The following is a 17007-nucleotide window of genomic DNA, read 5'->3' as shown; positions in this document are numbered from 1 at the left end:
CATGGGCACGACCTTTGCCTGCACCGTGCCCAAGCTGCTGCTGCACACTGAACAGGGTTTCCTGGAGAGCTCTGATCCGCCGGCAGCAGCCGCGCTGACCTTGAGACGCTCGGCCCTTTGAAGCCGGTATCGAAGAAACCAGGAATTTCGCTTAGAAAAGCGTAACCAAGCCCAGGCCCAGAACTAATTACAGCCTGAGCCGCCTGGAATTGCAGTTAATGGCTGGAGCCAGCCCGAAGGGGAGGCCTGTGCTCCGGAGATAACTTTAAACTGCGCCCACCCCGTCACCCCTCCCCTTCCCCCAGCCCCAGGGGGAGGAAGGAGAGAGTCTGCTGCTGTGCTTCAAAGCCAGGATGACATTCCCAGCCAGAGCGAGGATCAGAGGCAGGGCTCGGCCAGGCAGAGGACCTCAGGGACGGGCGCCCATGGCGGGGAGGACGCCCGCTTCAGCACGGCAGAGAATTTGCACATTTACTGCCTCTCTGGGGGACTCCGAGCGCAGGATGCCAACACCCTGCACACGCCCTCTGTGCATCGGACACACCCAGGCCGGCCTCTGGACCAGAAAGCTGCAAAGGACCCCAGATCCAGACTACCCCAGCCTGAGGCCCCTCCGACGCCTGGTGCCGGGCTGACCTCTCCTTCTGGCCAAGGAGGGGAAGGGGCAGCGCCTGCAGCACACACCCTGCCCCGGGGGGGCGGCTGCAGGAGGGAGACGCTCTCCAGGGCAAGGAGCTTTGGAGTGGTTCCCCACTGACAGCGGCTGGCATCCGGCATCGGCGCCATGCCTGTGGGAGGCTCATTTACAGGCAGTGGACGAAAGGTGCCTCTGCCCCTTTAACTCTAGGGTGACAGGGAGTGGAACTGACCCTGACTGGGGATTTCCAGCGGGGTCCATGTACAGAGCTGGGCTGCAGCCCTGAGCCAACCTGCAGTCAGGTACAGCCACAGTCCTACCTGCAACTAGCCCCAGCTCGGGTAGCCCGGGTGGCTTCCCCAGACATTGCTCCTGGGCAGGCGCCTGTCCCTCCCCACGTGACTTGCTCCATCATGCTGCCGGGGGCCCCTTCTGGGTGGCCCAGCCTTCAGCTGCTGGAGCCTGGTACCACTCCCCCCGTCCAATATATAATGGCTGGAGGGAGGAGGGGCAGGAAACAGCCTGACCCCTACTTCCTCCCCTGCTTCATCAGCTGTTAGCTCAATCCCTGATCACCTCCAGCAAGTACGTGCCAGCCCCATGAGCCCAGGCTCGGGCCCCCGGCTTACCCACTCACCCCTCTGCACGCAGGGCTCGTTCCGTCGCTGCCTTCCAGCTCCAGCCTCGTGATTCCTCCCGCCCCGAGCAAAGGGGGTGAGGGGCCCGTACCTTGAAGAGCGTGGTGCCCGGCTCCCGCCCGGCCAGCGTGCTGCTGTCCACCAGCTGGGCCACCCGGGGGTCATCCACCTTCATGAAATCGCTGACCAGGTCGGTGACCTCCACCAGCCAGTCGGGTCCCAGCATGGTGATGACCTGGTCGGTGCCCTCCGAGGAGGTGGTGTGGAACTGGGTGAAGACCTGCAGGGTGGAGTGCTGGTACTGCAGGGTGCAGCCCCGGTTCTGCTTCCGCTCATCCTCGTCCTCGTCATCCTCGCTCTCCCGCACTGACCTGGGGGCACAAGACAGATCAGCCACCCTGCCCTGCAGCTAGCGTGTACCAAGGTAACAGAGGCCAGTGCCTCATCGCAGGAATGGGCTCCTGGCTAGGTGACAATAGCGCTGGAAAGGATCTGGGGGCTAGCGGGGATCACAAACTGAGCAGGAGCCAGCAGCGTGAGGCAGTGGCGAAAAGGGCTGTATTAACAGGACCCAGGAGGTGATTGTCAGCACTGGGGAGGCCTCGAGTGGAGCGCCGCACTGTCAGAAAGACGTGCTCAAACTGGAGACATTCGGGAGGAGAGCCACAAAAATGAGCAAAGGTTTAGAAAATCTGACTCGTGTTCAGATTCTAGAGAAGAGAAGACTTGGGGGCACCGGATAATAGCCATGAAAATGTAAACAGCTGTTAAAAAGTTGAGCGTGGGGCTCAACTGAGGCCTGTGTCTAAATCAAGATGTGCAATAGCAGTGCTACAGATAGCAAAGCACCCCCGGCGGGCAGAAGAGCACATAGGCAGCTGGCGGACAAAAGGGCTCTGGATGCAGGTGGCACAGGACGGCAGGGGAATAGTGGAGGCAAAAGACATATCTGGCTTCAAGACTAAGCTTGAGGAGTTTATGGAGGGGATGGGATGATGGGATAGCCTAATTTTGGCAATTAATTTAGCAATTGATCTTTGATTATCAGCAGATAAGTGTGCCCAGTGGTCTGTGATGGGATGTTAGATGGGATGGGATCTGAGTTACTACAGAGAATTCTTTCCTGGGTGCTGGCGGGTGAGTCTTGCCCACATGCTCAGGGTTTAGCTGGTTGCCATATTTGGGGTCGGGAAGGGATTTTCCTCCAGGGCAGATTGGCAGAGGCCCTGGGGGGTTTTCGCCTTCCTCTGCAGCATGGGGCACGGGTCACTTGCTGGAGGATTCTCTGCACCTTGAGGTCTTTAAACCACGATTTGAGGACTTCAATAACTCAAGACATTGGTTAGGGGTTTGTTACAGGAGTGGGTGGGTGAGATTCTGCATTGTGCAGCAGGTCAGACTAGATGATCATAATGGTCCCTTCTGGCCTTAAGTCTATGAGATCCCACGGCACGTGGCATTTGCTGTTGGAGGGGATGGGGTTAACGTAAAGGGCCTCCGCCCCAGGCCCCCTCTCCCCTCAGAGCCTGGCGGAGTAGTGAGCTGTCTGCAGAGTCACTGTGCCCTAGAAACACCCCAGAAAGGCAGCTTGTCCAGCCTCGCGGAGCTGGGGGGGCAGCATGAAGGTCCCTGGTGATTCAGGCCACAGGTGCTGGGGTGCCATGCGGGCAGCATGCTGCCCCCTTCGGAAAAGGGGGGGTTTGTCTCGCTCGGCGGCGCCCTCCAGTGGCCGAGCAGGGAGCCGCCATTGGGCAGCTCGTCCCGCGGCGCGGCCTGAGCACAGGGCCCAAGCCTGCTCCATTACTGCCGGGAGGAGGCGTCACGGGGAGCTGGGCTGGTTCCCTGCCCGGAGGATCTTCCCGCTGCAGGAAGCGCAGAGCAGCAGGGCCCGATTTCCAGCCGGGCGGAGCACCAAGCCAACGGGAACTGCACTTGTGACTGGCAAAGCCGGGCAAGGGCAGAGTCCCCTGCCCCCCACTCCCCCGGCTGCAAGCTCCCCTCCGCCCCCCATGCAGGGGCGCACCTCCTGTCCGGCAGGATGGGCACCCTCCAGCCCTTCACTTGGCTCAGCCTGGGGTCCGACAGCTCGATGTGCAGCGGCAGCTTGGGCACCCACACGGTCATCTCCAGCAGGGCGCTCAGGTGCTCGTAGCTGAAGGTCACCCGGGCATTCATGGAGCCGCGCGTCTCCTTCCCGCTCACAAACACGTAGTCGCAGCTGCTGGACACCTGGGGAGGACAGGGAGGGAAGCGCCGGCACTGAGCAGCGGGGCCAGCGGCCCGTGGCCACGCCCAGGGCTGCAGGTTGGATTGAGCCTTGCAGCAGGGGGCGCCATAACACTCCCCTGTTCCTGCCGCAGCTTGGCCGGAGCCGGGGGGCCAGACCCCAACAGCGTGTGGCCTGGGGAGACTACAGCTCCCAGCATGCAGTGCAGCGGGGCGCTTCGCTCCTGCTGGAGCGCTGACTGCTGGGAGCTGTAGTCCCCAAAGCCATGGCTCTGCATTACGGATAGAGTGACCAGACAGCAAGTGTGAAAAATCGGGACAGGGGAGGGGGGGTAATAGGAGCCTATATAAGAAAAAAACCCCAAGTCAGGACTGTCCCTCTAAAATCGGGACATGTACCTGTGCGATTGCAGCAAACACGCACACCGCAAGAAAGCAGTTGCACATATGGTCCAGTGGAGAGAATGGTCTTGGGAACCCCAGGCTCTGTCACTGACTTGCTGTGTGACCACAGGCAAATGCCTGCACATCGCTGTGCCTCAGTTTACCCACCGGTAAAATAAAGATAATGCTACTGACTTTCCTTTGTAAAGTGCTTTGAGATCTACGGATCTAGACAATCAGCCTCTGTGATACCTCCCACCACATTCCCCCCGTAGAGGCAGGATAACACCCAGACCTGGTCAAAACAACCCCCCCTCTATAATCAAACATTTTCATTCAACAATATCTGTTTAAAGTGTTTCCATTTGCAACAAAAACGTTTATTTCATTTTGCTTTGAATCAAAACGGTCATTTTGTTTTGGCTCTGTCGAAACCCGAAAAGGGCCTGAAATTCCCAGTGTTCCTCGCTCCCCTTCTCTGACACCGGATGCGACAGAGTCAGTTTTCCCTTGTGCCATTCTGCATCTTTCTGAAACTTCTCCAACTGTGTCAAAGCAATGGAGAGTTTACACGACTTGTCCTGGGTCACACGGGGAGAGCTAAGCATTGACCCATCAGCTCCTAAATCCATAAACACAAGCCCACCCTTGCTCTGCACCCAGCCCTGTAATATTAGAACCAGCTCGATAAACCCAGCGAGCTCTCCACACCTCTGCTATGCAGCGCCGAGTGGATAAGTCAATTGCATTAGACATGCCTCTTCCATGTGCCAGCGGCGCGTCCTGGAACAATTCATTTAACAGAAGCAATCCCTATTAGCCGTGCATTGTTGCTAATGTATTTACATGGGCTCTGCCTTTAAGGTGCTATTCACTGGCACCCCCGTGACCGTTATTAACGTTAATACCTTGAGATGTTTCTCCACCGAATCAATTTTAATCCCATTGTTGTGTCTCCCCCATTCTTTAATTTCCATTTATGCAAATAACATTAGTTAAATGTGCTATAAAACAAATATATCCTGAGGGGGCCGCTTATTACAGACCAATCCAAGCCAATTAAGGAGCTAAGGGAGGAAATTACTAATGGATTGCTCATGTTTCCTCTTCGGGCTGTAAGTCCAGAATGCAACATTGCCTGCCCGGAGGGTGGAAGGAGGATCTCAGACCAGCGACTCTGATACTGTTCAAGGTCTCCAGGCAGCCTGTGTTTCTGTGAGTGCAATTCCACACCTGCAAATCATCCAGCCTGCCTCTCTGCACCCGAGAGATTGGCCGCTGACCCAGCTGCCTCTGCAGATCAGCTCAGTCGGACGCACTGAGTTGGGTTTGCGGTTTCAGAAAAACATGTGAGCTCGATGACTGACAGGTGCAAAACGCTCTCCACCGAAACAGCGGTGGTGGCTGCAAATCAGGTCTGCTTGGGGAGGTTTGCAGATGGGCTCGGCACCCAGGATGGGGCCTGTTTTTCTCAAGGACTTGGTGTGCTGGATGCTTGTCACAATAGGATGTTTTTGCAAATCTGGCCCTTGTTTAGGGGTCTAAATGGGAGCTGAACTGTTGGAATCTGGTGTGGATCGCGGGTGCTAAGCCCTGGGGAATCCGGCCCCGATGGCAGGCGCTGAGCCCTGGGGAATCCAGCCCCGATCGCGGGCGGTGAGCCCTGCAGGGTCCGGCTCCGATCATGGGTGCTGAACCCTGGGGAACCCAGCCCCGAATGCGGGCGCTGAGCCCTGGGGAATCTGGCCCCGATTGCGGGCGCTGAGCCCTGAGGAATCTGGCCCTGATTGTTGGCGCTGAGCCCTGGGGAATCCAGCCCCGATCGCGGGTGCTGAGACCTGGGGGATCTGGCCCCAAATACGAGCGCTAAGCCCCGGGGAACCCAGCCCCGATCGCGGGCGCTGAGCCCCAAGGGATCTGGCCCCAATCGTGGGCACTGAGCCCCGGGGGATCTGGCCCCGATCACGGGTGCTGAGCCCCGGGGAATCCGGCCTTGATCGCGGTCGCTGAGCCTTGGGGAATCCGGCCTCGATTGCGGGCACTGAGCCCCGCGGGATCCGGCCCTGATCAGGCAGGCGCTGTACTGTGGGCAGTGGGGAGGGCACAAGAAGGGGTATTTAATTTCTCGAGCTCTCCTTGGCCCGGCGTTGACATCAGATAGACACAAGCTCAGCATGTCTGCAGACAATCTCAGCTGTGCCGGGCTGCGTCTGAATAAAGATGAGCTCGGAAATGAATCCCCCGGTGAATGAGCACTCTGGATATTGTGCCGTTGATCACAATAATATGATGGTCTGCTGCTCGCAGTACCTTAGGTAATAAATCCACCAGCTCGGCTGGTCTGGGGCCACCAGCGTTTCAATTCACCGAAAGCCACCCGCCCTGTCCCGATGATGGAGCGGCCCTGTTATAAAGCTACTGTATATTAGCTCTTAAATGTACTGCACTCTATTACGGCCATGCTTGGAGTAACCTGAGCTGAAGGATTCACGTCTAAGTGTTGAGTGAGGAAAGCAGCGCCTGTTTGCGCAAGGAGCCGATAGCTCCAGCCCCGTTAAGAGCTGCCAGCTTCACGCTCACCATCTGGAACCTTTTGCAGCTGTCTCTGCTTTGTCCTCCGAGAGCAGCTACAGAGGCACCAGTATTGACACTACAAAGAGATCCTCTGCGTGTATACGGCTCCAGGGAACCCAGAATCCTAGAATATCAGGGCTGGAAGGGACCTCAGGAGGTATCTAGTCCAACCCTCTGCTCAAAGCAGGACCAATCCCCAGACAGATTTTTACCCCAGTTCCCTAAATGGCCCCCTCAAGGACTGAACTCACAACACGGGGTTTAGCAGACCAATGCTCAAACCACTGAGCTATCCCTCAGAGGAACAGGCCCTTGGCTACCAAGCATGGTACCCTGTACCTGCACACCCCTGGGGCCTCCATCAGCTTCAGAACTCCTCCACTCTCAGCAAACAGCTGTGAAACCCTCCGGCAAAGTGTGTGTCTCCAACCCCCCTCCAGCGGCAGGTCCACATAGATGATAGCCTACTACTGCTATTAGTTCTCCGTTAGCTGAGCTGGTACAGGACTGTGCCGGGGATCTAAAGAGCCCAGCCGTTGTTGTTGCTGTTTCATTTTAAGCGTTAAAAAACACTGGCTATTAGTGTGACTTGCACCCCATATTCTTCATAGAAATATTGTGAGATGAATATGGCATAACTGAGGTGTGTTTTATGCATGATGGGTCATGTGAGGTATCATTGGAAAGGTTATGAGCTACTGAATGTGATTATCCTATTTGCATACACGTATCGTTTCTGTATCTGAAGTTAGGAATATTGACCATGTAACAATTACAACTGTGTGTGTATTTGGGGGAACACCCACCAGACAGGAGGCCGTCAGCCTGAAGGGGCCATTAGGAAGAACAATAAGATACTAATCTCCTGCCTTCCTGAGAATCTCCCCCGGTTGCTGCTTTGACTGTAGTGTGGTCAGGTGATCGGGTCACCTGGTACTAGACCCCATCTTGGGCTTTCAGTGTTTTTCCGTTAAGAGGGGGCGGGGGTCAGACTTTCCCGCCTTATGTACATTCTCTTTAAGGCTGGGAAGTGAGGCAGTCAGGACTCGTCTCCACTGCCTCCCCGCCCAAGGAGGAAGATTGCTAACCCCCCCCGAAGGGAAAGGCAGGGGCTGAGTCCAGGCAGAGACAGGGGTCCGGGCTGCAAACGGAAATAACTGGAACTCTACAGAAACTCTGCAATTGACCTAAAACAACGTTTAGGGTGAGAAATTACATTTTGTAACCTGTTTCTTGAGTGTATTAAGCTTAGTTTGCAGGTTTTATTTGCTCAGTAATCTGCTTTGTGCTGTTTGCTGTCCCTTATAATCACCTACAATTCACCTTTTGTAGTTAATAAACTTATTTCTTGTTTATTTCAAAACCCAGTTGGTGCAACTCATATCTGCAGGCAGGGGCAAAAAGCTGTGCATCTCTCTCTCCACATTGAGGGAGAGGGTGATTTTTATGAGCTTGCGCTCTGTGGATCTTTCTATACAGCGCAACACAGTATTATTTGGGGTTCATACCCCAAAGGAGGTGTGCACGTGAGTGCTGGCCATTCCCCTAGCTAAGTCCTCCCACACGGAGCTGATTTCAGTCTGTCTCTGCAGCTGGGTGTGGCCGTACCTGTGTGCGAGCTGGAGAAGGTTTGAGAGCCTAGCACGGCACGAGCAGGGTGGGGAAACCCAGGCTGGTGGAAAGGGCGGGCTCAGTGGGACCCCAGCACATCAGGGGGGACCCCAGGACAGGGGTTCACCCATCACAATTACATCCAGAAAAATGTCGTTAAAAGAACATTCAGATTGCGCAGGCTCCCGGCCTCATTCAGTGCACGGGACGGACTGTGAGAGCAGCTATTCCACGGTTCATTCATCGTCATCATCCCCTGGTGGCCCCAGGCCTTGCCATTCAAACCCTGCTCTGCTGCCGAACGGTTCGTTTCCTCCCGGGTTTCTCTGTGGTGCTCTCGATGAAGTCCCTGAATCCCTTCCCAGCCTTAATGCATTTCCCTTCCTGGCCCCCCAGGCAGGCTAGGTGCTTTCATGGTCTCTGGGGAATTGCGGCAAATTTGTATGGAGGGCCGGTTAGGGGAGGCTGTGCCTCCCCAAACAGCCAGGCATGGCCCAGTCCCCCCCTGGGACTCCTGCCTCATCTACCCCTCCAGCTCTCTGTCCCCTGACCCCTGACCCCCCTGGACCACCTGCTCCTAAGTGCCCCCTGCTTGCCCATCCAACCTCCCCCAGTTCCCTGGCCCCGACTGCCCCCAGAGTCCCCGCCCCTGACTGCCTCCCGCCACCCCATCCAACCCCTCCTCTCATTCCTGACTGCCCCCCGGGGACCCCTGCCCCATCCAACCACCCCTATCCTTCCTGACTGCCCCCCCAGGACCCCTGTCCCTGACTGCCCCCCGCCACCCCATCCAACCCCATCTCTCCTTCCTGACTGCCCCCCCGGGACCCCTGCCCCCATTCAACCCCACCCTCTGATCACCCTGACCCCTAGCCACACCCTCACCCCCTGACCACCACTCCAAACTCCCCTGCCCTCTATCTAACCCCCACTGCTTCCTGCACCCTTACCGCGCTGCCTGGAGCACCAGTGGCTGGCGGCGCTACAGCAGTGCCGCAGAGAGCACCGGGTCAGGCAGCTGTGCCGCCCGTCTGGAGCTGGCCACGCCACCGTGCCGCACAGAGCACCGGGTCAGGCAGCCGTGCCGCCCAGCTGGAGCCGGCGACGCCACCGCGCCACACAGAGCACCGGGTCAGGCAGCCGTGCCGCCCGTCTGGAGCCGGCCACCGCGCCGCACAGAGCACCGGGTCAGGCAGCTGTGCTGCTCGGCTGGAGCTGGCCACGCCACCGCGCCGCACTGAGCACCGGGTCGGGCAGCCGTGCCGCCCAGCTGGAGCCGGCCACGCCACCGTGCCTCACAGAGCACCGGGTCAGGCAGCCGTGCTGCCCGTCTGGAGCCGGCCACGCCACCGCGCCGCACAGAGCACCGGGTCAGGCAGCCGTGCCGCCCAGCTGGAGCCGGCCACGCCACCACGCCGCACAGAGCACCGGGTCAGGCAGCTGAGCCGCCTGTCTGGAGCCGGCCATGCCACCGCGCCGCACAGAGCACCGGGTCAGGCAGCTGAGCCGCCCGTCTGGAGCCGGCCACGCCACCGCACCACACAGAGCACTGGGTCAGGCAGCCGTGCCGCCCAGCTGGAGCCGGCCACGCCACCGCACCACACAGAGCACTGGGTCAGGCAGCCGTGCCGCCCAGCTGGAGCCGGCCACGCCACCGCGCCGCACAGAGCACCGGGTCAGGCAGCCGCGCCGCCCGTCTGGAGCCGGCCACACCACCACACCACACAGAGCACCGGGTCAGGCCCCGGCTCTGCAGCTGCCTGGCTGCTCAGAGCATTGCACCGGCAGCGCAGTGAGCTGAGGCTGCAGGGCAGGGGGAACAGCAGGGGAGGGGCCGGGGACTAGCCTCCCGGGCCAGGAGCTCAGGGCCGGACAGGAGGGTCCCGCGGGCCAGATGTGGCCCACGGGCTGTAGATTATCCACCTCTGCATTAAAGACTCGATCATAATGCATATGCCCAAGGGGGCTGAGTTAACACGCGTCTGACGGAGTGGGTATTCACCCACGGCAGCTCATGCTCCAATACATCTGTTAGTCTATAAGGTGCCACAGGACTCTGCTGCTTTTACAGATCCAGACTAACACGGCTCCCCCTCTGATACTTTACTTGTGGCATTTCCTAACTTCTGAGTGCTTGACTTTGCAGCCTTAAATACGTTTGTAACGCTTTCTTTTTGGGTGTAATATCTCCGCACCCTCTCTGTGTACACAGCAGTGGCCACCATGTTCAGCTCCCCGGCTCTTCTTACCGTTCAGTGATTTACCGGAACAGATAGCAGATTCCGCTCTGTAATCTGTGATTTATGTAACAGCTTTACAGCCCTGACACCGTATTCAAACTCCCCAGTCTCGCCTGGTAACGGAAAGCTCCCGCGGAACAAATCTCAGCCACAAACAAAAAATAACTCAGCCAGAGACTGCAAGCAGGCGCCTCCTGGAAAGCACAAGGCAAAGTTTGCGGGGCCGGAGGTTTGCGCAATCCATTATTCATCCCGGTTCGTGCGCACGTGCCCGCTCCCCCTGGGTGCAGGGACAGTGCGGGGAGCAGATTTATGAGCAGGACGGCAGCGCATTAGCCAGTTTAAGTGTCTGGGAGTCCATCCGGAAGTGTATTATTGCGACAGTGTTTTATCATGCTGCAGAGACCGGGGCGCCATAAATTAGAGATGGGGGCAGTAAATCGCGCAGACGAGAGCTTTATTCTGGGACCCGGGTAAACATTCTCCCATCGCGGCTGCCACGCCCTGTTTCACAGTCTCGCTTGGTGTGAGCTGAGGCGACAGCCTGGGGCTGGAGCACACAGACTGCAGGGTCTGGCTGCTCTGGGGGCCCAGGGAGTGTCCGGGAATGGGGCCAGGAAGGGAGGTTGGCCCAGTCGTTACAGCACTCGCCTGGGAGCTGGCCAGCTCCATGCCTGGGCCTCTGCCACGGCTCCCTGCGCACCCCTGAGGGAGCCACTTAGCGCCCTTTGTCACGGAGTGTGGGGGAGTCAGGTCCTGCACCCCCGGACTCCCTGCAGATTCATCAGGACTCTCAGCCAGCCAGTAAAGCAGAAGGTTTATTTAGACGACAGGAACACAGTCCAACACAGGTCTTGCAGGCACAGATAACCGGATCCCCCGGATAGGTCCATCTTGGGGGGCCCCACAGCCCCCCTTGGGGATCAGAGCTCGGTCTCCCTGCCTCCCCTCTGTTCTCCAGCCAGCACTCATCTGCCCATTCCCTCCGGCCCCTCCTCTTTCCTCAGCTCCTTTCCTTTGTCTCCCCTGGCCAGAGGTGTCACCTCCCCTCCCCCAGGCCAAGCTCAGCTCACAGTTGCATTCCTGACACTCACCTAAACCTCTGGCTCTCCCCTCCCCCGCACAGACAGTCTGTGCTTCCTACTCCTTCACACCTCTCCCCCCTCCGAGACTGAACTGAGCGGGGTCACTCCAGCCAGTGACCCGGGGAAGTTCGGACCCACCTACAACCTTATGCCGCCCGCGCCCTCTCCCCACCCCAGTACCCCTGGGGTGTACACGGGGCTGGGGCCTTCCCCCCACGTTCCAGTCTGGGGGGCTGTGATTCAGGCTCTCTCGGTTCAGAGCCCCCCTCCTGACCCTGGCCCCCCTCCAGACAGGCTCCTCGGGGTGGGGCCCGGGCCTTACAGCCATCTCCCCCCTGTCCCGGGCCCTCCTCCCCCTCTGGCAGACGTCACAGGAGCGGCAGTGCTGCCGGACATGGGCAAAGACCCCAGGCCAGTAATAGTTCTGCAGCAGCCTCTGCTGGGTACGCCAGGCTCCCTGGTGCCCTGAGGGGGACATGTCATGGGCCTGGCACAGCAGCTGGTGGCGATACTCCTGGGGTACCACCAGCTGCCTCCTGATCCCTCCTGACTCCATCTTCCCTGGGGGAGCCCATTCTCGGTACAGGAGCCCCTTCTCCCACAGGAACCTTTTCCGGCCACCTCGTCCCATGGTCTGTCCCCCCCCGAGGTTGGCCAGGTCCCTTATCCTCCGCAAGGAGGGGTCTTCCCGCACCGCGGCCTGGTACTCAGCCGCTGGGGCAGGGGCGGGGATCTGCTCTCTCTCACCGGCTGGGTATGGGGCCACAGCCTCTCTGAGCCCCGTCCCTGGGCGTTCCCTCCCTACCGGGTCAGGGTCCGGTGTCTCGGCCAAAGTACTTTCCCCGGGGTCAGGGTGCAGAGCCCTGCGTCGACCCTGACTACGGTTCACGGACAGGGTACCCTGGGTGTTACTTGGCCAGTCCTCGAGGTCCCCCCCCATTAACACCTCCGTGGGCAAATGTGGATGCACCCCCACGTCCTTGAGGCCCTCCTTGTCCCCCCACTTTAGGTGCACCCTCGCTACAGGCACCTTGAATGGGGTCCCGATCACACCCCTCAGGTTCAGGTAGGTGTTGGGCACCATCCGATCTGGGCCCACCACCTGCGGCCGGGCCAGCGTCACCTCTGCGCCCGTATCCCAGTACCCAGTGACCTCCTTCCCGTCTACCTCCAGGGGAACAAGGCACTCGCTCCGGAGGGGTAGTCCCGTGCCCACCCTGTAAACCCCAAACTCAGGGCTGGGAGCATCCAGCCCCTCGGATGGGTCAACCCGGGGCCCCCCTCCCTCCTTCGCAGGGGTTACGCGGCCCACCCCCCTTTCGTGCGAACGCTGCCCCTCATCCGGCTGGGTCTCTACCAAGTTGACCCGGTGTGGGGTTGGTCTGCTCAGTTTGTCCCGGAGCTTGGGGCACTGGCCCCGTACGTGGCCCGGTTGGCCACATTGATAGCAGCCCATGTCTCGTGGGTCCCCTTGAGTGGGACGGCTGGACCTGACGCCAGATGCTTCCCTTTGGTGGGGGCCCTCCCTCGGCTCCTTCTGGGAGGTCCCATGGTGACTCTCTCTCTGCGTTGAGGCAGACCTGCTCCTTCGAGACGCCTCCCTGCCATCCCCCGCCCGACTGTCCATGTATTGGTCGGCCAGCCGGCCTGCATGCTGCGGGTTCTCCGGCTTCCGGTCCATCAGCCACTGCTTCAGGTCAGATGGGCACTGCGCATACAGGTGCTCCAGTACAACTAGGTCAAGCAGGTCCTCTCTAGTTTGGGCCCCAGACGTCCACTTGCGGGCATACCCCTGCGCCCGGTTGACCAGTTGCAGGTAGGTGCCCTCCCGGGTCTTACGTTGACCCCGGAACCTCTTCCGGTACATCTCCGGGGTCAGCCCAAACTCGCGGAGCAGGGCCTCTTTGAACAGGTTGTAGTCCCGCGCCTCCTCCCCTCTCATTCGGCTGTACACCTCCACGGCGGTGGAGTCCAGTAAGGGGGTGAGGCACCGGATCCTGTCTGCAGGGTCAACCTGGTGCAGCTCGCAGGCATTCTCAAAGGCCGTCAGGAAGGTGTCTATGTCCTCCCCCTCCTTACGCGGGGCCAGGAAGCTCTTACCGAAGCTCTTTGTAGGCTTGGGCCCCCCCTCACTCACCGCAGCCGGGGTCTTACTGTTGTTCTGCTGGGCCAGGGCCAGTTCATGTCTGCGCTGCTCCTCCTTCTCTCTCGCTTCGAATTCACGTTGCTTCTCCTTCTCCTCCAGCTCACGCTGGCTTTGTCTTTCCTCATATGCCCTCAGCTCCTTACGCTCCTCCATCTCCATCTCCATCCGTTTGATCTCTCTCTCCAAGTCCAGCCGCCTGAGTTCCACGGAGGCCGAGCGTCGCCGGGACGATCCCCTGCTGGCCGGGGGGGTCACGGTGCCCTCCGTAGCTGGGCTCCTCCTCCCCCTCCCCCTAGGCCTAGGGGTGGGGGGTCTCGGGACGCCCTCAGCGGCCGGCTGACCACTCCCAGCGGGGACAGACACTGGTGCCTGCGCTGCATCTGCCGGGCTGCTTCCCTCAGAGACAGGGACCGGTTCATTCCTGCGATCTCTCTCCTCCAGCCGGGCAATCAGCTGGGCCTTGGTGAGCTTCCCATGGCGCAGCCCCCCCTGCTTGCACAGCTCCACCAGCTCACACTTGCGCTTCTGGGAATACATCTTCCTGCTGGCCACTCGCAGGCTGGGGTGCTCGCCGCTCCCCACGGGTTCCAGGGGAGTGTGCCAGTCCTTGAGCTCACCACCTCTCTGCCAGGGTCGAGCTGCAGACTCCTCCGCCCCTGGGATCGCTCGCTGTGATCCCCCGGGGGACCCTGTTACTGCAAAGTCCTGCTCTCTGGCCACACTCGCCCAGGGGTGACTCGCCCCTTCGTTTTACTGCTCCCCAGTCACTTACTGCAGGAAGCGCCGTCCACGGGGTGCCGCCGATCCCACCGCTGCCACCAGTTGTCACGGAGTGTGGGGGAGTCAGGTCCTGCACCCCCGGACTCCCTGCAGATTCATCAGGACTCTCAGCCAGCCAGTAAAGCAGAAGGTTTATTTAGACGACAGGAACACAGTCCAACACAGGTCTTGCAGGCACAGATAACCGGATCCCCCGGATAGGTCCATCTTGGGGGGCCCCACAGCCCCCCTTGGGGATCAGAGCTCGGTCTCCCTGCCTCCCCTCTGTTCTCCAGCCAGCACTCATCTGCCCATTCCCTCCGGCCCCTCCTCTTTCCTCAGCTCCTTTCCTTTGTCTCCCCTGGCCAGAGGTGTCACCTCCCCTCCCCCAGGCCAAGCTCAGCTCACAGTTGCATTCCTGACACTCACCTAAACCTCTGGCTCTCCCCTCCCCCGCACAGACAGTCTGTGCTTCCTACTCCTTCACACCCTTCCGGGAGCCGGGGGAAGAGTTCTGCCACGAGTCGCTACCGGGGTAAATCACACAGCCCCACGGGCCAGATCCCCACTGGGGGTAAATTACCACAGCCCCACGGGCCAGATCCCCACTGGGGGTAAATCACCACAGCCCTATGGGGCCAGATCCGCACTGGGGGTAAATCACCACAGCCCCGTGGGCCAGATCCCCACTGGGGGTAAATCACAACAGCCCCACGGGCCAGATCCCCACTGGGGGTAAATCACAACAGCCCCACGGGCCAGATCCCCACTGGGGGTAAATCACACAGCCCCACGGGCCAGATCCCCACTGGGGGGTAAATCACCACAGCCCCACGGGCCAGATCCTCAGTGGGGTAAATCACCACAGCCCCATGGGCCAGATCCCCACTGGGGGGTAAATCACCACAGCCCCATGGGCCAGATCCCCACTGGGGGTAAATCACACAGCCCCATGGGCCAGATCCCCACAGGGGGTAAATCACCACAGCCCCATGGGCCAGATCCCCACTGGGGGTATATCACCACAGCCCTGTGGGCCAAATCCCCACCGGGGTTAAATCACCACAGCCCCATGGGCCAGATCCCCACTGGGGGTAAATCACCACAGCCCCACGGGCCAGATCCCCACTGGGGGTAAATCACCACAGCCCTATGGGGCCAGATCCGCACTGGGGGTAAATCACCACAGCCCTGTGGGCCAGATCCCCACTGGGGGTAAATCACAACAGCCCCACGGGCCAGATCCCCACTGGGGGTAAATCACACAGCCCCACGGGCCAGATCCCCACTGGGGGGTAAATCACCACAGCCCCATGGGCCAGATCCTCAGTGGGGTAAATCACCACAGCCCCGTGGGCCAGATCCCCACTGGGGGTAAATCACCACAGCCCCACAGGCCAAATCTCCACTCGGGGTAAATCACCACAGTCCCATGGGCCAGATCCCCACTGAGGGTAAATCATACAGCCCCGTGGGCCAGATCCCCACAGGGGGTAAATCACCACAGCCCCATGGGCCAGATCCTCAGTGGGGGTAAATCACCACAGCCCTGTGGGCCAGATCCCCACAGGGGGTAAATCACACAGCCCCATGGGCCAGATCCTCAGTGGGGGTAAATCACCATAGCCCCACAGGCCAAATCCCCACTGGGGGTAAATCACCACAGCCCTGTGGGCCAAATCCCCACTGGGGTTAAATCACCACAGCCCCATGGGCCAGAGCCCCACTGGGGGTAAATCACCACAGCCTCACGGGACAAATCCCCACTGGGGTAAATCACCACAGCCCCATGGGCCAGATCCCCACTGGGGGTAAATCACCACAGCCCCATGCAGTCAGATCCCCACTGGGTGTAAATCACCACAGCCCCATGGGCCAGATCCCCACTGGGGGTAAATCACCACAGCCCCATGGGCCAGATCCCCAGTTGGGGTAAATCACCGTAGCTCCCTGGGGCCAGATCCCCAGGTGGGGGTAAATCGGCCATAGCTCCACTGGCTCCCGCCGTTCGAACTCAAGCGCAGGATTCCCAGCACCAGCGTTACCCACCCCAAACTGAGGCCACCCGACGGAGCCTGGGCACTTTCTATACATGCAGCCTGGCCTACAACTCCCTCGTGTACTTTGTGACCACCGCCCACAGCCCTGCAGCGCTGCACCCCAGAGGTGGCTGCATGTCAACGGGGCTCCGTGCGTGCCATCTGGGAAGCACTCTGGGAATCCTGTGGCATGAAGGGCACGTTAGCATTGATCTCCTGCCGTCTCTCCCCACACACACCACGATGGTGAGCATGCTGCGTGGGGCTGCTCTAATGCCAAGAGCTAGAAAGACGGGGCAGGGGATAGATAGATAGATAGATAGATAGATAGATAGATAGATAGATAGATAGATAGATAGAGGGGGGTGTATGGGGATAGATAGATAGATAGATGGGATGTGTGGGGATAGATAGATAGATAGATAGATAGATAGATAGATAGATAGATAGATAGATAGAGGGGGGTGTATGGGGATAGATAGATAGATAGATAGATAGATAGATAGATAGATGGGATGTGTGGGGATAGATAGATAGATAGAGGGGGGTGTATGGGGATAGATAGATAGATAGATGGGATGTGTGGGGATAGATAGATAGATAGATAGATAGATAGATAGATAGATAGATAGATAGATAGATAGATAGATAGAGGGGGGTGTATGGGG

General features: G+C 59.4%; 1 protein-coding gene across 2 annotated transcripts in view; it reads right to left on the bottom strand.

The window, feature by feature from the left end:
- The window catches only part of TMEM132E (transmembrane protein 132E), a 251555-nt gene that overhangs the window by 6808 nt on the left and 227740 nt on the right, over nucleotides 1–17007 (bottom strand). For both annotated transcript variants that reach the window (XM_044994306.1, XM_044994305.1), the window contains exons 6-7: nucleotides 3299–3504; nucleotides 1367–1646 (exon numbers count right to left, since the gene is read on the bottom strand). In XM_044994306.1, the coding sequence (XP_044850241.1) occupies nucleotides 1367–1646; nucleotides 3299–3504 (486 nt within the window). The remainder of the gene's footprint in view (nucleotides 1–1366; nucleotides 1647–3298; nucleotides 3505–17007) is intronic.

The sequence above is a fragment of the Mauremys mutica genome, chromosome 19 (assembly GCF_020497125.1).
Source record: "Mauremys mutica isolate MM-2020 ecotype Southern chromosome 19, ASM2049712v1, whole genome shotgun sequence".
Taxonomy (NCBI): Eukaryota; Metazoa; Chordata; order Testudines; family Geoemydidae; genus Mauremys; species Mauremys mutica.
This window is presented reverse-complemented; position numbering and strand designations above follow the sequence as displayed.